This window comes from Lepisma saccharinum, chromosome 10 (assembly GCF_977018435.1).
Source record: "Lepisma saccharinum chromosome 10, izLepSacc3.1, whole genome shotgun sequence".
NCBI classification, from domain to species: domain Eukaryota; kingdom Metazoa; phylum Arthropoda; class Insecta; order Zygentoma; family Lepismatidae; genus Lepisma; species Lepisma saccharinum.
This window is the reverse complement of record NC_139238.1, coordinates 14746289-14769158: the sequence shown is the minus strand read 5'-3', so window position 1 is coordinate 14769158 and position 22870 is coordinate 14746289. Positions and strand designations below refer to the sequence as shown.

General features: G+C 37.8%; 1 protein-coding gene across 1 annotated transcript in view; it reads right to left on the bottom strand.

Moving 5' to 3' along the window:
* Positions 1 to 1112: 1112 nt before the first annotated feature.
* Positions 1113 to 22870, bottom strand: part of LOC145994475 (uncharacterized) — a 57940-nt gene continuing 36182 nt past the window's right edge. Inside the window, exons 11-18 of the mRNA XM_083130610.1 lie at positions 11706 to 11942; positions 10039 to 10237; positions 8747 to 8861; positions 7342 to 7585; positions 5422 to 5580; positions 4695 to 4779; positions 3033 to 3175; positions 1113 to 1341 (exon numbers count right to left, since the gene is read on the bottom strand). Coding sequence (XP_082986736.1) covers positions 1189 to 1341; positions 3033 to 3175; positions 4695 to 4779; positions 5422 to 5580; positions 7342 to 7585; positions 8747 to 8861; positions 10039 to 10237; positions 11706 to 11942 — 1335 coding nt within the window. The 3' untranslated portion in view covers positions 1113 to 1188. The remainder of the gene's footprint in view (positions 1342 to 3032; positions 3176 to 4694; positions 4780 to 5421; positions 5581 to 7341; positions 7586 to 8746; positions 8862 to 10038; positions 10238 to 11705; positions 11943 to 22870) is intronic.

Sequence of the window (22870 nt, the reverse complement as noted above, 5' to 3'; positions counted from 1 at the left end):
AATTTTAAAATATTAGTAGTTTTTTTTAGTATTTCAATTTGATGTCTCCCCCCCTCTCTTCGTGAAGTTTGATATTGCCGCGGAGGACAGTAAATGGATTCAACACTGGTTCTACATTTTCAGATCTGGACCCTCCGTCAAAAAAATCCTGGGTACGGGCCTGCCCCTGCACATACTTGTTTGGGAGTAACTTGTTACTTACTAGTAACAGTTACTTTTCTTATGTTTTTTAACTGTAAGTATCTACTTTTAAAACTAAATAAGAAGAGTTCATTTTTCTGCAATAGAATTGATTGATTGGTTGATTTTGTATTTTAAGTCCACTTTATACACAGTAAGACTTCTGCAATAGAAGTAACGACATGGACAGTTGTTTAAACACTCGAATTTGTAACGTGGGGAAGAGATAAATTTCGCAACTATGTTTAGAACGATGTGTCTTCTCTGGGTGCTAAGGTGAAAGGATTTTTTGGGGAAACTCCTAAGAAAGTTAGGCTTCGATGCATGCTAAATTAAAAACATCCACACTTTATTGCAATTCGTCATTTCTAATTTCACTTGAAGACTTCAGCGTTATGTTCCTTCTTATTTGTTGTTGTAGTAAAAGTAATACACGAAAACTTATATTATGTTCAAGAGATATAAATATAGTAAGTATTCATATATTTATTGTATTACAATTAATTTTCCACTGATTGCGTGGAAGCTGTTTGCAAGAAAGTAATTACTAAAGGAACAGTTACTTTTTAAGTACTAGCACTTTCCCAGTTTTATGACGTGTGCCCTATAAGCTGGCAAGGGAAGTGGGGAACGTGTGAACGTCCAATTCAGCCCAATAAGAAACGCAGCAGCCAGTAGAGCAAGGTTCACGTAGTACTTTCTTCCGCCGCGTCGTGTCTCTCGGCGCCACTGCTGTTGTCTGGTTGGTCTGCCGCGTAATTCCAGCTTCCCACTTCCCACTAGTCGTAAGAGTGGAAAATACCTTTAGTAAACGTAATTGAGTTACTTTGTAAAATGAATTACTAACTGTAACAGTTACTTTTTGAACGAAGCAACTGACTTACTGATTACTTGGTAGTACATGTAACAAACTTTAGAAAAAAGGACGAATATATATTTTTTCTGAAAACATTTATTATCAAAGTACAAATGTGTTTTTCTCATGCTGAACTATTTGTGCATTTTTCTTTATTTGTCCTTGGCCATGAGCATAAGGACACGCTTGTACACCAATTCGGACACTTCGTTTGCCCATACGAAATCCATGTGGTTAAATTTTGGGTTCGGTACTCTGAACTTTCCCTTCACATTTGGCAGCTCCGTTGTCAACCAATGAACATCCTGGAATAAATAAAGAAAGAATATGAATAGTTGATGCACTAAATTTAAGACATGTCTAGCCGCTGAGACAAAATCAAATATTTTCAGAGCAATACTCAAAAGTACGAAAAATTCAATAGAATTTCAATAACAGTTTTCTTCTTTATATGTAAAAGCACAGCGATAAGACTTTCTCAGTCTAAAACGAAACGATGTTAGTTAAAAATATAAAAAAAAGAAAATAGAAAAATTGATTTGGGGGTGTTTTGAGCTGTTCAAACTTGAAATTTGAACATTGGAGTTCAAATATTACCGAGTTTCAACTTTTAATCAGCTGATAATGTGCTAGTAGCCTAGTATTTCCTGTTTACAACAGGCTGAAGCACTCTTTCTATACCTTCGTTCGTTTCCGAGATATTTGAAAATTGCCCGCTTGTAAAAAGTTACCTTTTTTACAATCTTCATGTAATACGTAATAATCATATTTCAGAAAAAAATTCTTGTGTTTTGGAGCAAAGCAAAGTTGTGTATCAAATATCGTAGAAATCGGGGACTATGATGGTCAACTCATAGAAACAACAGATCACTAAACTTTCTTTAAATTAACAAAATCATCGCTAGATGGTGCCAGTGAAGCCTCTGATGCACTGGAAATTGCAGATATCGCCCATAGATGTCACTGTTGTGATATGAAACTCAAACTAATACAACATTTGGTAGTAGAAAAGCATATACGGTAGTCATTATCAATTTTAATTGACTAGATATTCAATGATTGTGTTCTATTGTTTAATCGTGATGTCTTGATAAAACATATATAAACTATATTTTAAGGAAAACTCTAAATTGCTAGGATATTTGAATTTTTCTTATTTATTCACTTCTTTTCCCATTCCTTCGATATTTTTCTATTCCTTCAAATGTTTCTATCGCTCGGAAAACGATAAACACAAAACTATGGTACACATGGAGAAGAATCATTAAAACAATTATGCAAAACGTGTAGTGCAAGTGTCCTTATGTGTGTGGAAATGGTGAGGTTCCACGGCGAAATTGCAGCATAAAACAGTGGGGAAAGAGACATTATATACAGGGCGATTCTGTCAACAATAGGCCAATATTAGGAAATTAATAATAGTATGCTAAACATACATTACCTAGAAGTTTCACTCACGTGTACCTCTATTTTGAGCCTAATGCACTGTGGAGGGGAAGGTGTTACACTCTGTCTCGGGAATCTGTGGAGCAAAGCCGCGCATAACTGTAGAAAAGAAGAGAAACCGAGCAAAGTAGTGCGCGCTGCTGGTAGTTGCAGTTGCGTTTTCCTCTCCATGCACTCACTGCTCTCACTACTTGCGCAGAGGACTTGCTTTCGTTCGCTTGCTCCACATATTACTGGGACAAAGTGTAGAATATTTGGTGCACGGAAAGTGGGGATTGAGTGACACACAGTTGCACAGCTCTATCCGTTACAAGGAAGTTTAGTTGCAAACCTTTTTCATATATAGCCCATAACTTTTGAATAAGCGCTACTAAACAGGATAATTTTATAATACAATGCAATAAAAAACAAAATTTCTACACCACAACCTGTTTTTTTTTCAAAGGAATATGCTAATGGAAATTGAGTTTGTTTGGTTTATTAAGTCTCTGTTAATGAATAGAATGATAGCATAAAATATCTGTTAATTAAAAAAAAAAATAAGGCTTACCTCAGGGTTAGCAAGGACATCGTTGTCACTGTAGTGAATGTAGACGGGTGACGTAATCTTCTTCAGGTCATACTTGGGTGGGCGGAATCTGAAGTATCGCTTCAAATTTCCGTAAAGTCCGTAATCATATTTTCTGAAATGACCTTCAAAGGAGAAGAAAATAGTACTTATAAACAACAATAATAAAAATAACAACAATAGGAAGAACAAAACAGCAAGACTGTGACGCCCTGATCAATAAAGAGAATAATTCTCTCTTTAGACGTGTGCTGTTTTGCTTCCTTAGTGCTATTTACAGCCTCAGCTTTTATCAACAGTGTTACAAGTTACAATATTTTACCGCTATAATTTAACAGTTTGCTTGTTAATTTACAAACGGAATACAACACTTTTAAAATTTAAATTTCAATACTTTGTAATAAATAGAGGTAAACAGTGATTGTAAATTTGCTGCACCATAAATACAGTTTTAAAGTTGAATTATTAATGAATGTTCTAATTTGTTCTTCGCAATAACTTCATCTCTGTAACATGAGTTATTGCAACAAATATTTATTCTTTTAATTCCATGACTAAAATTAGATTCCGACGCACACATTGCAGTTTAAGTAACAAATCAACTAATGAACAATATTAATAATGCTTTCAAATAATTTAAAATTAATAATTTCCATAAAAACTATTCATTTCGAAAATTCAGGAAATAGTCAATAGCAACGAAAATTTTCATTAAGACTTCGGTAAAAATGAAGGAGTTCTCAAGGCATTGGTATATAAAACTTGTTTACTTTTAAATATATACTTACTGATGAAATTTTGCAGTGAGAAATGGAATCTAAAAATAAAAGTTAAATTACACGATTTTTCCAGAATGTATCTGTACTTTAGGTTACGTGCAGACTGAAAACACCCACTAATTAAAATGGTTTTTCTATACCATCCTCCTTCTCTTTTCGAACACTGATATCCGTAACATAAGAGTAATAGGATCTGCCATCTAGATTTGTGGTCTCAACATACTCGGCTCATCGTCTCACCATCCAAAGTTTATTCAAGATTCAAATTCATAATTGACCAAGCCCACTGGCGTACGCAGGATTTTTTTCCCGAAAGGGGCTGGAATTGTAAAGGCGGATATTATATAGCTGCGTTCGGGGGAAGGGAGTAGGTTACATTATAAAATACTTCATAATTGCCATTTTTAACGTTCGCCTTAAAATGTTCTTCAAAGATAAAAAAAATTGTATTCGGGGGGTCATTTTAAAGCGGGGTTTCAGTCACCACTTCGCTTTTTATAAGTTCTCAACTGTTTTCATTTGATTTTTTCTCAAAATTTCGGGAGGGGCTGTAGCTCTATCAGCCCCCCCCCCCCTCTCCTAGCTTTCCTGGCCATACCTTATTATATAAATCTTACGTATCCCACACATCTCTATTGATCTTGTCTTTGTCTGTTGGCTCACACCACCTTTTCTTCGCGGTTTCTAGGCAGCGTTACTGTTTGCATCTGTATTAGGAAAGGAATGAAGGGATTTGTTAACAGAAGGCTTGAGAGTGAGACTCATTAACAATGGAAATATGTGCCTTGCCAGTCTGTTGATAGATGTGTGTGTCTTACCTATGACTTAGTTATGTATTAAATTAAGACGAGGACAAATTCCTTACCTGATTTCATTTCCTGAGCGTAATGTAACAGGGTCTTGGTAGACGTGCCAGCCGGGGTATGCGCCAGAATGGATGGCATGACAGTCTGTTAGCAAAAGAGACAGAACAAAATCAGTACTTGAATTTTACTATTAGAATAATTTCAGTTGAAATAAAGTACACTGTGTAAATACATAAGATAATCCACAACTTCATCAGTAAGACGGTGAGTATAAGATCCATGCCATTTTGCTTTTAATTGATACGCTTACTTGTTTTTGTAATATCCAAAAATCTCTAATTTTCTCCTTTAATTGTTTAAAAACTTTGAGAGTGAAGAAACATGTAAGTTACTTGTGCTTATAAAATTCTTTTTATCGGTCTTGTCCGTGTTGTAAATGTCTACTCGTTATCGTCATACTAGTCTCGAATAGTAAATCTCGTGATAATATAAACAAAAATGCAAGATAAACTTATGAAAACATTTACGAAAACATGAGTTGTGCACATTAAACAATAGTGTAAAACGTCTTCAGCCTTTTGGTATGTCTCAAATGAATCTCACCGTACAATAACTTTGATTCGCATTTGCACTCAGATTTAAAATAAAGAAATTGACAATTTATAGGATAGGAAGTTTTAGTGTCTTCTGATTCTACAGATATCGATCAGTTTTTGAATGATCTCTACTTATAACTAACACGCCATTGAAAGTAAAGTATACGTGAATATTAGACAATCTACTAACCTTGTTCAATTGCTGAGAATTGTAGCCACAGATGAGGAAGATGGGGTTAACGCAGATCTCTTGGTAGATGGCGTCCTTGTCGCACTTTTCGACATCAAGGAACGTCAACATGCTGATGTTTGGCAGGAACTCGTTGACTCCCGTCATGTCCAAGAGCCACTGCAAAGAAGATGCTTTCTTGTCACATTGCAGTTAAATATTACAAGAGTCAAAACTTAAGATTCCAATAAAAGTTTTAGGCCAGACTGTATACAGCTCAAATTTACACAAAGTATTAACTGTTGTTTACAAAACGACCTCAAGGCTGCAACACTAATCAAGTGAGCTTCCGAACGCATTTTTTGTTATTTAAAGGTGGCCCCTCCTATACACACTTGCACCAGTGAAGAAGAGTGGCTTCTTGCCCTCTGTCAGCCTAAAACTTACAGAAATTTCTCGGCAAATGAAAATTCAATATCTCTGTGCATGCTTATCACACCAGCAAGTTTACTAATGGAGGAGAAAGTTGGACAATGGCCTCAGTTCGCAGGCAGATGGGTGGAAAGGCCTTCGCAGTGGCTCATACGTGGACACCAAAGACTTATTCTTCTTAAGGTATACAGGCACTAACTCAAAGTTGAAAATATATGTAGATCGGCAATAGGTCTGTGCTAAAATGCAGTAAACTTGTGTAACCCTAAATACAGAAATGTACTAGATAAGAAAAAAAAACGAATTAAGGATTTCATTTGACTCTCCATTGTACAATCAACAGGATTGAAGCAGACAAAGTAACTGATTAACACGAGAACCTGTAGAAAAATTTCTAGGATGGGTCAAAATCGAGAATGAGTCCTGAAAAGGAATATATTGGTGACTTCTGGGTTTAAATGAATTATTTTTTATTACTAGGAGGATTTAATACAATGGCGCCAGCTTAAATGGGCCTTGGGGGTTCGACCCCTCCAATCATTTGCCTCTTTATTGTATTTTAGAAATAAAGTACCCGTGTTCAACAAAAGCGAGTTTCATAATTATAATAATTTAATGATATACCTAAGGAATTCTCCCAGATTAATTACTGTTAATAATAACTTGTTAATTCAACATTTGATACTTGTCAGCGTCTATTTACACTATCAGTGATCATATTGTTAATGGAGGATGATGACATGTGTTATGCGTTGTATACCTAGGTAAATTCATAGAACAAATCTCGGAGTTCAGCGCACCCACTAGACATTAATGAATGGCCCAAGCGAGAGAGATTTTTTTCCCAGAATGCTAATTGCGGTGGAGGAAAAATGGGAAAATATATTACATCAGGCCACCAATAGGGTTCAGCATTTAATGGATTTAGGAAAAGCAATTTTGTGAGAAAGGAGAAAGCGATATTTTAGTGGGTTATAATCTTAGGTAGCAACCAGCCCAGAATGTTGGCCGCACACGATGTGTACCCATGAACTGACTATACAACCGCATGGGATATCATAAATAATAATTAGCTCTGCTTCAGGGGTCCCAGGTTCCAATCCCGGCCTGGATATGTTTTTTTCCTTTGTGATTGTCATCAATTTCATCATATCATCCCTCATTCTCATCTTCGTCATTAACCAAAACTGGCAGAAAAGCGAATCAAAATAAACCAAATCAATCAATCAGTCAATAATTTGCTCCGAAATTTTAATATTGACGGAAAATTGAGTTGCACCTGGCAACACTATTGAGATCATGTCGCCGAGATATTTCTTACGTGATACTGGAGTCAAACCAGGGTTGCAAGGTACAACTAAAATTTTCATGTCAGGGTAAAATTATGATTTTTCATGGGATTGTGTGGTTAGTGTTTGGGAAAGTGTTATATACGTCAGCGAAATGAACGTGTTGCAGCAGTTCATTCTAAAAGGGGTGTATACTTAGACTAGTCGAATGATCACTTACTTGCGCGTTGTTGATGTAAGGGACAACCTTCCTCAGAGGGCTCTGGGAATGCTCCAGCCTCGCAATGGGAGCCAGCAGCTGCACGTTCTTCATCTTGGCGTTGTATTCTGGTTTCTCCGACAGCATGACAAGTGCCACGGTAGTCCCCATGGAGTGGCCGATGTAGTGGAGCTTCTCTTGTCCCGTGACGGCCAGGATGTAGTCTATTTGAGCCGGGATGTCCTTGTGACCCATTTCATCCCATCTGAAAACGGTAGAAATGTACGTTATTTTTTAATACTCAATGCATGTTGAATAAAGTGGCGGTCACTCTACACACCAAGTGGGTTGAGTGGTCGACTCACAATTTCGACACCGAAGTTTCAATGTTTGAGTCCCTGCCAGGTCAAGGACGCCTCTTTGTGATTCGCCACTGCATCTATTCATCTTCATCGTCGCGATTAGTCTTAAACGGCTGAAAAGCGTTCTAAAATAAGAATAATACAGAGAGAGAGAGAGAGAGACGAAATTCTTGGCGGAGTGGTTATCATGGCCGCTGTGCCTCGGCGCACTGTAGCGATTTTTCTATCGAACAGATTACCAACACTGGTTCTCGTGTTCTGTTGCGCCGATCGCGGCAGAGATTCCTGGGTCAGGCTCTAGCACACGTTGTTGGCCCAACGTCGGGAGATGTTGGCACCGTTGGGAAATAGTTGGTCGGGAGGTGGATGGTAAGGTGGACAAAAATCGACAACAATTTGCCAACGTTGGCACAACAGTTTCCTGCTATTGGGGGGAAGAAGTAAACACGGTCGGAGAGTGGTACTGATCTCATCACCTCCACCAATGACCGAAATTGAGAATGTGTGGAGCCATACCTCCACATGCAACGTGCTGGGAGTAGCTTCACCTTTTCACTTCAACCCCCCTCCCCCAACACACACACTTACAGTATCTGCAGTATTAATATCAAATTAATTATAGTTTTGTCGTATAATATAACCATAAATTGCAGAAGAGAGTACATTTGTTCATAAGTTATTCTGTTTTATGATTCAGGCATCTCTAGAAATAAATATCAGCTGTCACGTTTACCTTTATCACTTTAATAACAATAATTATAATATCTACAAATTGAGGACAACATTCTGTGCTTGAGTCAGGATATTGAGACATAAAGTGCTTGTTTCAATTCCTTACCCGTTCATACAATCATCTGTCATCTTCATCTTATAGATTAACCTAACCACATAAAATTGCCAATTACTGCTACTACTGCTAATCATAACAATGTATTTACAACAACAACGTGAAGCTAATTTGTAAATGATGTCCTAGATGTAACATACATGCAGACTTGTAAGTCGTGTAATGGCTAATCCATATAGATTTGAGCGACTGAAGTAATTTATAATTAATTACTTACGTAAACTGCCAGTACTGTTCGTCCTTCGTTGAAAATTGTTCATGTTCCTTGGAATAGACATTCCCTCGTACATTCCCCATCCACACGTCGTAGCCCAAGTCAGACAGCCTGTAAGCTGGAAAGAATATAGTCGATGGTTATCATGATTAATTGAATTGTTGTTTTAAGTCCACTTTATGCACAGAGAGGCTAATCGGGGCTGGACGTACAGTTTAAAGTGAGATCCGAACCACTGTGCCATGTGCCTCCACTGGGTATAGAACCCGTGACCTCTTGATCGGGGAGACCCTTTACCATGATTAAGTGCGCTGGATTGATATTTCTACTAGTGACTTTAGTAAGGCTTCTCAGCACAAGTCAAACATTTATATCTTATTTCCAAGGTATAATTGTACAAGTTCCTTATAATTATATTAGTATTATAACAATTATACAATTATGCAAGATATTTAACGAACCATTAGATGACGTCACTTGGAAACTTGACTTTCTGAAGGATAATAGTGTGATTCTAACAGTTCAATTTAAATAATTTGCCACGTTGAATTATTCTGAGAGTCTTAATTGAAAAAAAAAAGTACTCCAGAACGTTCACTTTCTTGAAATTTGTTAGGGTCTTCAACCTACACGAAAATTTCTGAAGCAAAACATCGAGAAGACCCACCTGTATGTATTAATCTTGTACTGTATTTCATACTGATATTTTACCACAACTCTTGACCGTGTATCGAACCCGAGGCCCCTTGATAACAAGGCAATGACGTTACCACTACGCCTACGGGTGGACGGACTGCTGCATGGAAACTCAGCAGTAATGCACAGCACAAAAATGTAAATATTACTTAAAGTCATATGCTGTAAACAACTCTATTTCTTACGAAAAAGAAAGCAACTGACATAAAGAAATGAGCATTTCTCTACGTCTTTTCGTGTTTTCGTCTGTGACATTTGTCAGTATCTGCATAGTGCAACACTGTCGCACAAATTTCTATATTAGTTTTCATGGATAAGTTCACCTCACGAACAGATTTAATCTGAACAATATGACCCCCTTAAAACATTCCTGGCTAACCCATGATTATTTTAATGCAACAAATATCAGATTTTTAAATAAGGAGACGGGACTGTTTTCTCGATAAACAATTTAAGAGTGAACTTGCTCCATATTTTTATTTAACTGGCGAAATAGCGAAGAAAGAACAATATAATTTTCAATTTTTAACAAGAAATTCATGACTGAAATAACGAAATATTTGTTTTTATATTGACCAAAATGTCTACTATACACATACCTAATGATTTCATTGGTCCCAAAATCAACCAATCCGCAGAGCTGCAGAGTAACCCGTGCTGCAAGAAAACGACGGGTTTGCCCTCTGACAGGCTGGGTACAGGACCGCCGCTGATTCTGTGCATTGTCAAGATGTAGCCATCGTCAGTTTCCACTTTGTACGTATCCGCTCTGTAACCATCCTTGGATATGAGCTGGGGCTGTAAGTGAGAGAACAACCTGTGAAGTTTCTACATTACTCATCCTGGAATCAGTGATGAATTCCCATCGAAAAAAATCATTAACTTGGTAGAGAATTCGGACAATAGCCCAGAAATGTGATAACCATTTTCACTTTGGCATTTGTCTTTATTTCATTTTTCTTAATAAGCACTGTTTCAACTCTATAATTAAAAGTCAAATATCATCCGTTTTGACAACTGCTAACTAGTAATCTATCTTCTTCTATAAAAATGGATGGCATAACTCTCGAACGCCTGGAGCAATTTCAACCAAACTTGGTACACATATGACTTACAATCTGGAAAGAAATACTGTGGGGGTAAGACACCCCTGGCACCCCTAGGGGTGAGGGTGCGAAGGGGGTGGCATGTAAAAATAATCGAAAACGATCGATATTAGTGTGGAATCCATAGCTTTCGGGGTCGCTAAGATGAATAGTGACACTCCCAATGCCGTTCAATTTATTTATTCTTGCTCCTGGAGGTGAAACTAAAAATGTTGTTTATAATCAAATCTTGAGTTAAACTAATAGTATAGTGAATTTGTAAAAGATTTCACTTTATAATTTGTATACTGTACTTATATTTTTAAATACCTGTAAATAAAATTAGTTACATTTTACACTATAGCTAGAATTCATAATTTTCCTAATAGAAGATTGGGATAAATAAATACCCGGGCAACGCCGGGTACTCAGCTAGTATATAATGAAATTCCATTTCATTGAAACTCAACAATGGACATGTGTAGAGTGGCAGAGCTGGTGTAATGTAAGCTTGTTGTAACAAATGTCAACTTCTTGCAGCTATTTAAACTGTTAAGAGCTTGCTGAGGGATGCTAGTGGCATGTTTGTTTAGTCTTATCGAAATTTACACTTAACTTCACTACGTATTAGAGGTACATATAGAAATATTAGTATAATAATTTGATGCCTATGACCTCCCCCTTGAAATTTGATATACCCCCGAGAGAAAGTCTCTGAATTCAACACTGCTTGGGATCTCTGCAGAAACGGAACAAAAACAAGTCCTCTGTGCAAGTAGTGACTCCAGAGGGCTCTACCAGTGAGTGGATGGAGGGGAAACTGCGGCCCCAGCTACCAGCCGTTTGAAGCAGCGCGCACTGCTTTGCTCCGCCCACTCGCTTTCTCCCCTTCTCTACCGTTATGCGTGATCTTGCTCCACAGATTCACGAGACATGGTGTTTAATCCATATAATCAGGAAGTTTCCTAATTTCTTACATTTCCACATGAAATGAGCAAGTAAATAAGGAACCTGGATGAATTTTATAATACACCAGAACTTGATGAAATAATTGATTGAACGCACTTTATTTTGTAAAGGTTTTCTTGTGTTTTAAGGAATCATATGATATTGTCAACATGTCAAGCCAACATGTGATGTAAAGAAATCTACACAGCCAGCTTTTGTAACTTGAAACTTACCGTTGTCAAATTTACGTCCCTTCGGTTTGAAAATCTCATATGCTCCTCTGTTCTTTGGTATGAATCTCCTGCCTGGTTCCTGTCGGCAAATCTCACGTTTTCTTCTGCTGTTCGGTTCGCATGACTCGGATTTACTTCATGGAAATCAGAACCGGGAGAATGATCGTAGGACGAACGACGGGAGCTGGACTGGACCATTGCCAGGCAGGCAAACATGAAGAGGAGTTTCCCCAACATCTTGAGTTATTGGCAACACTGGGAGATAAGTGTTTCCCTGTGAAAAGATAAAGACATTTATATAGGCAGGACTTACAACACTGTTGGAAGTTACCGTAAGATATTTAAAATGTTCTGCCGTTAAAATTTAAGTCTGCCTGTTATTTTACAAATAAAATGGAACTCAATTGATTTTCGTTGCATTCATGTCGTCACTTGTCTGTATTGTGACTAGAATGAGAAACAAAGATGGCGTTGGTAACAGTTTAGAATATTTAACAAAGACACACTCTTATACAAGTTACATACACAGTTACATATGTATAGATCTATTGTACAGCATTTAGACTTATAAGAAGAAGCTTCAAATCTAAATTAGAATATGTTGTCTTGCATAAAGATATAGATAATGATTATAAACTACAGTGGTGTGCACCGTAAATATAGTTTTAGAAACGGAATCATTATAATTGCATTACTTCAGTTAACTAACTAACTGTCAAAAATTTAGTACTTGAAAATGCGTTCTGCTTAAAAACGATTAAGTAAATCAACTACGTAAAAACCATTCATGGATTAAAAACGGTTTTCTTGCGGTAGTTGGATGGAAGCGGAAATTGACAGTCTTGTACCTTCCGGTTCACATAAACTGACACATTTTATAAGGTTTCACAGTTAAAGTATGTGTGACTTTATTTTAGCAGGACTGTAGCGTAATTTCTGCAGTTAAGCTTTTGCAGCGCAAATACGTTATATATAGGGTGTGCCATAAGTCACGAAGTGATTTCAAGAGAATGCCTCTGTCAATAATTGGCTACATTTAAATAAACACGCATATGTTTAAAGAAATCTCCTCTATCAATGCGCATAAGAACAAACAGTCAATGTATTCAAACGATGCATACAAAAGTTATGAACTGTTGAAATCCTTTCGCGAGTTATGAGCTACTCTGTATTGTGGACTATTATGCAGAAAATATAATTCATACAAAGTGCCCCCACAACAACAGTAAATCACTGCTCCACTATTTTTAGAGATCCTAATTCTGTGTACTTATCTTCTCTAATTTCTAATATTTTTTTGTTTATCCTTTCGCCAGGTTCAAGATTCTGAGGTTGAAAAGGCAGTGTACAGCATTGTTTATCCTTTCGCCAGGTTCAAGATTCTGAGGTTGAAAAGGCAGTGTACAGCATTGTTTATCCTTTCGCCAGGTTCAAGATTCTGAGGTTGAAAAGGCAGTGTACAGCATTGTTTATCCTTTCGCCAGGTTCAAGATTCTGAGGTTGAAAAGGCAGTGTACAGCATTCGATCAAATGCTGCAGGAGTGGACAACATTACGTGCAAAATGCTTAAACTGGCCCTTCCCTTCATACTTCCGGCACTCACGCATACTATAAATTTTTCTCTAAAAACCAGCCAATTTCCAAATGCATGGAAAGAAGCTCGAGTTATTCCGCTCCCCAAAAAGCAGACGTTAACCTCTCTAAGCGATTTAAGACCAATCAGTATTCTATCAATATTTTCAAAAGTCACAGAAAAGATAGTATCTATACAATTAAAAGAGTACATTGCAAAATATAAAATCTTACCTGATTCTCAATCAGGTTTCCGTACTTCTCATAGTACAACCACGGCATTATTATCTGTCACGGACAATATTTTACGTTCGATTAACGATAAAAAACTAACTATACTAGTATTATTAGACCTTTCTAAAGCTTTCGATCTTGTCAATCATAACCTTCTCCTAGCAAAAATGAAATACTACAGTTTTTCGAAGCCTGTAATAAACTGGTTCCAATCATATCTACACGAAAGAAGACAAAGGGTTTTTTACCCTGCCGACACCGGATCATCACCGATAACATTAAATGGAGGAGTCCCGCAAGGTTCCATTTTGGCCCCCCTTCTATACACCTTATACGTCGCTGATATATCAAACACCATCAGCCATTGTAATATATATTGTTACGCGGATGATACGCAGTTGATGATATCGTCATCACCATCGGATTTGTTAAACAAGATAGATAATCTAAACAACGATTTACATACCCTTAACAAGTGGCTCACTGCAAATGGGCTCGAAGTTAACCAGAAAAAATGCGTATACACAATTTTAGGCTCTAACTATTATCTTGAAAAAGTAAATTATGATACAATTGACATCAAAATTAGAAACCAAAACATAATTTATGCATCAACGGTTAAAAATCTAGGCCTTACTTTCGATCCCAAATTTTCCTGGACAGGGCATATCTCAGCGCAATGCACAAAAGCACTAACAATAATCAGATCACTCTACAGGAGGAGAGACTTTTTCACTAGAGAAACGAAATTATATCTCATCGAAACTCTAATATATCCTATTTTGGATTACTGTGATGCGGTGTACGGCACGAATTTACAACGTAAAATATCGAACAGAATACAAAAAATACAGAATTCTTGCATTCGCTACGTTCTCTCGATCAGGAGAAATAAGCATATCCTACCCTTGCTCAATGAATACAGAATCCTTAACATGTCTAGGCGACGCCTTCTGCATCAGTGTCTTACAATATATAAGGTATTAAAATTGCAAACACCTATCTATCTCCACGAGAAACTGGCATTTAGAAATTCCATACATCCATACAATACTAGAGGTCCGCGAAAAATCGACATTCCCCGCCACTCTGCTGTCAGTTTCGAAGGCTCCTTCTCCCTCTGGTCTGCAAAGGTTTGGAATGCTCTTCCCGATTATGTTTCTTTTGCTACAACACCTAATAACTTCAAAGAACAAGTCGTATTATTTTTATTGCAAAGACAACAATTGAGCATTAGCTCGTATGGCTAAGCAACAGGAATCAAGTAAAGAAAAACCATGTATTTTGTAAACACTTATCTGACACAACGAATATTTCAACCTGTGTGCATGCTATTTTAGTATCGATCTGGAAATTGCGTATGTACACGTGTGTATGTGTGTGCGTGTGTGTGTGTGTTAATGTATCTTTCATTGTATTCTCTTATAATTTTATTATTTTTCATTTATGTCAATTTCATTCATGTTATGTTATTTGATTTCAGTATTATTCAGTATTATAAATGTATGCATTGTAACTTTTAATCACCAGAGTTAGGTGGTAGAGCAGCCCAAGGCTGAATCTCGCTCTGTAGTAAATAAAAAGACTTTTCAATTCAATTCAATTCAATTCAATCCACAATCTTTCGGAACTTTGTAGAAATCAGATTTTCCCATGCACTACTAGTCGCAAATATATGAAGTAGAAGTAATTGTTTTCAGTAAAGCATACAAAAGTAGGAATGGTATGGAGACAAGACGAGACGGGACTTGGCACAGTCTCGTTTCGACTCGTCTCGCGGCCCTCAGTGGCGTACCAAGGATTTTCTAAAGGGGGTGTTGCATATACTTGTCTTAGTAAAAAAAAAGTAAAATTTTGCCACCGCTCTTTTAGAAATGCTGGGCTAGAGGGTTATGACCCCGACCAACCTCCCTTGGGTACGCTACTGTCTGTCGCATTTTCGGTTCAGTTTCGAATTGTAAATGCCTGTCTCGTATTCAGCCACGAGCCAGTACGTACAATACCTATTGTAGCCGCCCTAACTTTTGCAGCGCGGAGAATGCCTGTCAGACTGTGCTAGCACCATTTTGAATTCGAAAATTTTCCAATGCCACAACTATACCCTGTCCCAGCTAGATGTGAAGCAAGGCTGCTGGAAAGGCAGTCGCTTTCCCCCCACTCCACACAATCTCCCTCTTCTCTCAATGTTCATTGGCGGAGCCGTCTCGCGTCACTACTTGCGCAGAGACTCGATTGCGTTTGCCTGCTCTGCAGTTAGCTGGGACAGATTATATCACTGGGTTTTGTATGGTTTTGCAGCCGACCTTCGTGTCGGAGTGGTTAGCGCAGCGCGCTACGACGTCAGCAGTCTCGGGTTCGAATCCCGGACTGGGCATTGGGGTGTTCTTTGTGAGTGCGTCTTCATCAATTTCATCATATCATCGCTCATCTACGCAATGCCAAATGTTGCAGAAAAGCGAAGTAAAATCAAGCGAATCAATCAATTGTATAGTTTGACTGAAAGTTTTTGAATCTAAATAACGAATTCAAAAATGCTACTGTGGGTTCAACGCTTCAGTAGCACTTTGTGGAATGTCAACGAAATCTATGCCGTGACGCAGTGACGGCGATTGGGTTCCAAAACCGGGGGGGGGGGGGGAAGGTGACAAAACTGGTGGGAAAGACACAGGGATGTTTTTATCCCCCTCGAAAAATGGGCACTTTGCCCCCCCGATATATCTGGAAAAAGTTCATGTGATTCGAATAATGAAATTGTAGTAAAGTTTTATTACAAAGAATATTGTTTTCTGCGGTTTACGGGATGTCAGTTACAGCAATTCACTGCCATGTCCAACAAAATAACAAGAGAACGTTTTCACAATAGCCATTAGAACCATGTTGACTGACGTAGGCTACCTAGGGATGTGCACGACGGAAAAATATTGGTCGGGACGGGATTGGGAATGAAATATTAATAATTATAACGTTCGGGGATTTAAAAAAAAATTGATTTCCCGATCAGGTCGGAAGAAATTCGAGACGGTAAATTTTCGAAATTTCCCGATGCGGTTTAAATCTCGAATTGTACACACCATTTCCTCTTCAAGTGATTGTATTTGCACTTCTGGAATAAAACCTGTTAATTTGAAGAAATTCCAGACACCTATAGTACAGAAAAGATCAAGAACTAGCGTCATTTTAAGTAAGATCCTTTGGAATTTCTCGGCTGTTTGAGATTACGAAAAGTCTAGACCTCACCTCGATAATTCACACACCCTCATTTTCAATGATTACTGTTTGTTACGGTACCCTTTGGCATGTAAAAACATAGATCAGTGGTACCTACCATGATGGACAGTAGATTAAGTGATATCTGTTTGATCTTTCGTGAAAAGGTACAAAAAGACTTAGAATTGTTCATCAAGAAAGTGACAGATGTTTATAAAAATCCAGGCGAATACAGCGCCAAAGTATTTTTAATTGAATTTTATGAATTGTAAGGTAATAATAATAATAATAAATAATATGGCAACAATACTAACAAAAACAATAACAATACAAGTTTCTATGACTGAAGGACAGAGTATAAAATCTCACTAAGCTCCACCTGAGAAAAAAATTCTGCGAGCCTTGGAGTAGCCATCCCTCCAAAGCACATGTTTAATTCGCACAGTGAGCATATTTCCCTTTGTAGATAAGATTTAGCATAGTGCTAGAGCAAAAGTAGCGAAAAGTGTGTGGGGGCAACTGGCCCCCTCCTCGCCTCCCCCCACAATAATCGCCGCCACTGCTATTACGTAATTATATGTTATGTATTGTCTTGTACATTCATGGACACTTCTAGGTTGTAATAATCTCATTAAAAGCCAATGGTGTTCTTACAACCCATAAGTGTCCATGATCGTGCGACAGAAAAATAGTTTTGTACCGAAGGTCAACTACAAGAATTCAAATTCAAAAGTACTGACGCAGTAGTAGTACCATACAGTTGGAGCAGTGTCAGGAAAGACAATGGGAACTATCCCATTTCGTATTGTAGGTTGAATGTTGTTTTGTACGTACATACGTTCGAAATTTTTTTTCTGAGTGGAGGACAACTACAAGATTTTAAATGTCACGACAGTAGCAACTACTTAAGAATCCGAAAATTTCCTGATCCACGCTTACGGAAATAAGAGGGCCCCGGACTTTATGTCCTATAAAACTGTAAAATATGTATGTAATTATGTCATATAAATTGGAAAATATGTCATGAAAAATTACAAATATGTCAGAAAAATGCAGAAATATTCCCAGTAAAGTCAAACATATGTACAACAGTACTCTCGAATTTCTCCCATACCCGATAGAGTAGAGTAGGGGCTGTAATGTACCGAATGTTATTTTTACTTTTGACTCATATTTGTGAAAAGCGAAAAAGGCAAAGAAATTGGAACGAAACTTCTTTACTTCCCTTATTTTTTCTGTACTAAGAAAAGACGGCATCTTTCTTCCTCCGTAATTTCCATATCCTGCCATCGACAATATGAACAATCCGTTGTGCTAAAGCTACGAAGAAAACAATATGAAATAACCGATTATGTGCGAGAGAATTACGAAATTATACAGAAATATGTCTTATTACAACAAAATTGAAGAAATATGTTGTAAAAACGCGAAATTGGTGAAATATGTCAAAATATGATTTGTCAAGTTTGTCTATTTCGGCTGATTTTCATCAGATATGTAAAGATCTCACCCCAATATTAGATCCGAAGCCAAATGAAAAATATGTTATAACATGAAGTCCCGAACCATAGAAATAAGTATAGATGGCAAAATAGTAGCTCTGGAAAATCCGAAGTGTAACCAATACGCAAAAATCGGGCTGTAGACTACCAGAAATAGAAGGAATTAGAGTACGATATTATGATATGATAAATGTGAATAATTGATATGAAATAAAATTAATCACAAGTGACTAATTATTAATTAAGAGAGGTTACGCGCACGCATGATAATATTTAATTCATGTTGAAAGGACGCCAGTGGTTGCCTATACTCCATGAGGCCTTAAGAAGATCGCTTCGCGGGCTTGCAGCAGACGACAATATGGAGGTGTGTCTGCGAGAACCAATCAAGTCCGCGAATGAGCGAGCCCGGTTGCCACAGCTAGCTCGCTGCACCCTTCTGGAAGGGTGAGTGAGTTCTGCTTCTTGCTACCTCGGCTGAAGAGCAGACGACACGAGAGTATCGGCAACAATGTGCGAGCGACGTCTGCTGTTAGGCCGCGAAGCGCTCTTTCTATGCCTCCTGCAGTATAACTTCCAACCATTTCGCTTTCAATTCATTGATTGATTTGCTTTATTTAACGTCGCTTTTCTTCCACCTTGGCTAATCAATCAAAAATACTAACCTCCGTGGCGGAGTGGTTAGCACAGCGCGCTGCTATACCAGGGGCATAGGCGCCGACTCCATGGGGCTTGGGGGGGGGGGGGGCCTCGAGCCCCTCCATTGTTAACGATGTGGGGGCAGAGCCTCCAAAATAATTTTGCTTAAAATGATCTAATGTATTACTTTGCTTCTCTTGTAAAGTTTACTCTGAATTGTGCCACATGAACTTAACTTTAAATACACATTTGAAATGTTCTAGACCATCAACTTTGGGGGACTGAGACCGCTAAACCATCAACTTCGGGGGGGGGGGGGCTATGACCTGTGACAGGAAAACACATGACTTGTTACTATATACTAAGTATGTAATTATGAGTATTGTTAAATTTTTTACTAAAACCTAAGGTAGTGGATGGGACGTTCGGGCTACAAATGGCTCTCACATGACATTCAGAACGAGATCATTGATTTATTACGGAGATCTGTTTTGCGCTCCGTGGTAGCAGATATTAAAAGTCGGGAATATTTTGCTATTATGGTTGACGAAACTTGTGACATATCCATCCGTGGACAATTAATATTCTTCATTCCAACTGTGAATAAAAAAAAATGATATTTTTTAGGAATTCATGGGCTTTTATGAGATTCCGAACACTGAGGCCAAAACTTAAAAAAGGGGAGAGAGTGAGTCATTCATTAATTTATTTCAGTGATCAGAGCCCCCCAATAATTTTGACAAGTCGGCGCTCCTGACCAGGGGGTCCTATGTTCGAATCTCGACCTGGACATCAAATCATCATTCATCCTCATCATCGAAATTAGCCAAAAGTGGCAGAAAAGCAAAGTAAAATAAGCGAAATCAATCAATCAATTCAAAAGCAAAACGTTTTCACGGTTCGAAGTTAGGCAACGACTGTTTTGTATGTTATGTCACTACCGCAATGTCCGTTAAACCGTGGAAACTGCGGGCTGTCACTACGAGCGGTGTCGCCACGTTCAACACACGTATTTACTCCGTTGAATAAAAATCACTATAAAATCGGTTTCGCAATGTGAATTGATAATGATGATGGGTTTTAAAAACAGCTTCGAAACAAAACCAAGATCGTATTTGTAGGACTATCATATACTAAGAAAAAATTGTTTCACGAAATTGATGAGATCTTTTTAGGCAGGCTTTAGAAATCTGAAAATTAAGAATTGTGTTTAAAAACCTTTCTACCTGCACTTTGTTAAAATTTCATCACGATCGAACCACAAGTTTTTTTTATTAATTGAACTTTAGAGAGAACAGTCGTTTGAAAAACACAAAAAATGACACTTTTGTTATCACGACGATAAAAAAATCGAAGACATATTTGAGAAAGAAATGGTTATCAGCTTAACACAGACTTGAATAAGCTAAATTTTAATGCAACTCGTTTTTACAAAGGTTTATCGGTTAATTTTTAATTAGAGTCCAAACTCTGGTATCCATAATTTTTAATCCGATACTATAGTCACTTACCTGTTATGTTTTTTTTGCAGAGGGCAAGCTGGCAGTGTTCACACCTTGGGGAGGTGTCTACCACTGATGCTTCTGGAAAGGTGCGACTCCTGGTTTTTAGCGAGCACACGCATGCGTAAGGAGGATTGAAAGGTCAGGAACAAGGTATGTATGACCTTTGTATTTCCATCATTATTGTTTCGTTTTGCTGGTGTCATCCATTTCGAAAACTGATACGTTGGAAGTCCAAGGGAGATGCACACGTCGACATTCCTCAGTACCTTTACACCGAAAACATACAACGCGAGATTTTTTCTTCTCGGAAATATACTGTCAAGGCGCTTAGGTGGTTGTCCTACTGTTTGTACAGCCAATGGCAAGTACGTATAATAGAGGGCAAATTGTCCCTCAGCAGGTTTATTCATTCAGTTTCCTGCAACGTGGGAATAAGCCGGAATAAGCCGGGAACAAACTGTGCTCCAGCTAGAGTTGGAAATGGTCGGAAGAAAATAGTATTTTGGGCTAAAAATGAAAAACAGTTCTTTCCGTGTCATTTTCTGCTTTTAACCCCAAAGTATTTCAAATCAATGAAATTACCTTACTCTCAGCCAAGGAGTGGCCGCGGTGGCTCAGTCGGTAACGCGTCTGACTAGCATGCACCATGCTAAAGGTTCGATCCCCGGCCGGTTCAAATCCGGGAACTTGGGGGAAACCCTGGGGGGTAAAGGCGGTCAGGGGCGTGATGCTGATCACATCACCCCCCCCCCACGTTACCCCACACCCCCTATACGCCTTCATGGCGTGGTGCTAAGCACAGGGGCGCACTTTACCTTTTTTTTAACCTTTTTTTTTACCTCAGCCAAGGGCGCTCGCAGGATTTTTTTCTCAGGAGGTGTCAGAGTAAGATTTCATATCTTACCCTTCAGTCATAGAAACATTATTATCTTGATTATTTGTTAAAATTTGAATTGACGTTTTAAGTCCACTTTATGCACAGATAGGCTAATCGAGACTGGATCTACAGTTGAAACTGGGATCCAAAACACTGTGCAATGTGCCTCCACCAACGAAGCCGTGACCCCTTGATTACAAAACGACGTTACCACTACGCCATCGGGGAGGCCCCTATTATTATTATTATTATTATTATTACTTTACAAATAATAAAATTCAAATTGAATTGCAAATACTTTGTCGTTGTATGCAAGTTCAGACTCGAGTCTACTATTTAGATAGAAACTGGATTCGCCTTTCGTCCTTTAATAAACATCTAGCCTATAACTTTGTTGGTGAACAGTTCTTTTTCTTTTTGAACTTTTGCACACTGCACCGATATCAAACAGACTTAATCTAATGTTTTTCGTGGTCTGATCCATGTTTATACTTGCCGAAGGGTAGGCTACATGTAAAAAGTAGAGACAGTGCGAATTATCAAGGTCAGATACCGATTTTTTGTAATCCCAAATAGCTGAGACATTCCAAAGGATCTAATTTTAAAGAGGTTAATTCTTGATATTTTCTGCATTATAAGTGTATGAAATTTATCGAAATTAACAATTTTTATTGCAGAAGTGCAGTACTGCAAAGACAATTACTCGAAAGTAATGTGTGTAATTCGAGATTTACACGTTTCGAAAATTTCCCGACATGGACGGGAAATGGAGATTTTCTTTCAGTCCCGAACGTCAGAATTTTTATAATTTCCTTTCCAATCCCGTTCACTGTGAAATGTCTCTCCTCTGAGGAACGAACCCGGTGCCCTTTGATTACAAGACAACGACATTACCACTAGAAGCAATGGCCAATATCTGTCTCTTGGCTGCTACACAATGTAATTTTCTTTTCTTTTAGCTAATTGCAGAATATGGCATTATGAACGTCTGAATTTTCAACTTAAACTACAAATGTAATGAATTAGTCGCAGTTGGCGAAAAAAAGGACAAAATTTCAGCTTCCCCCAAAAATGCTGCTTTTTTTTTTGGCAACTCTAGCTCCAACACAAAGAACAAGTTCATTCTCTAAAAACACAGAAGGAAGAAGAAGTATAACGTGACACGTTCTTTTAGTCAAAATAACATGATTTAACTAAAAGAACAAATAATAAGTTCACATGAAAGACTCGAAAGCATTCACATGATACCTCCCAGGGTATGGGGTAATATCTCTCTGTTAGTTAGTCAAATAAAAATCAAAGTTAAATTTGCACTAAGAAAAAGAAAGTCTATTTTACTTCTTTGCAAACTAAATACTTTTATGCCTAACATATAATCCATTTCACTCAAAGAAATTAAACTTCTTATAATTCAACTTGATCACTCTATTCAAAAACCGAGCCCGAACTTCAAAGTCAAGACAAAACACAATCGTAATTGCCATGGCAACAGCTCTTAACAAGATAAGTATATACAGGTTAGTCACTATCCTGACATTATCATGATTGATTGATTGAATGATTTAGTTTATTTTACTTCGCGTTTTGTGCCTCTTGGCTAATTTGCGAAGATGGGGATGAGTGATGAAA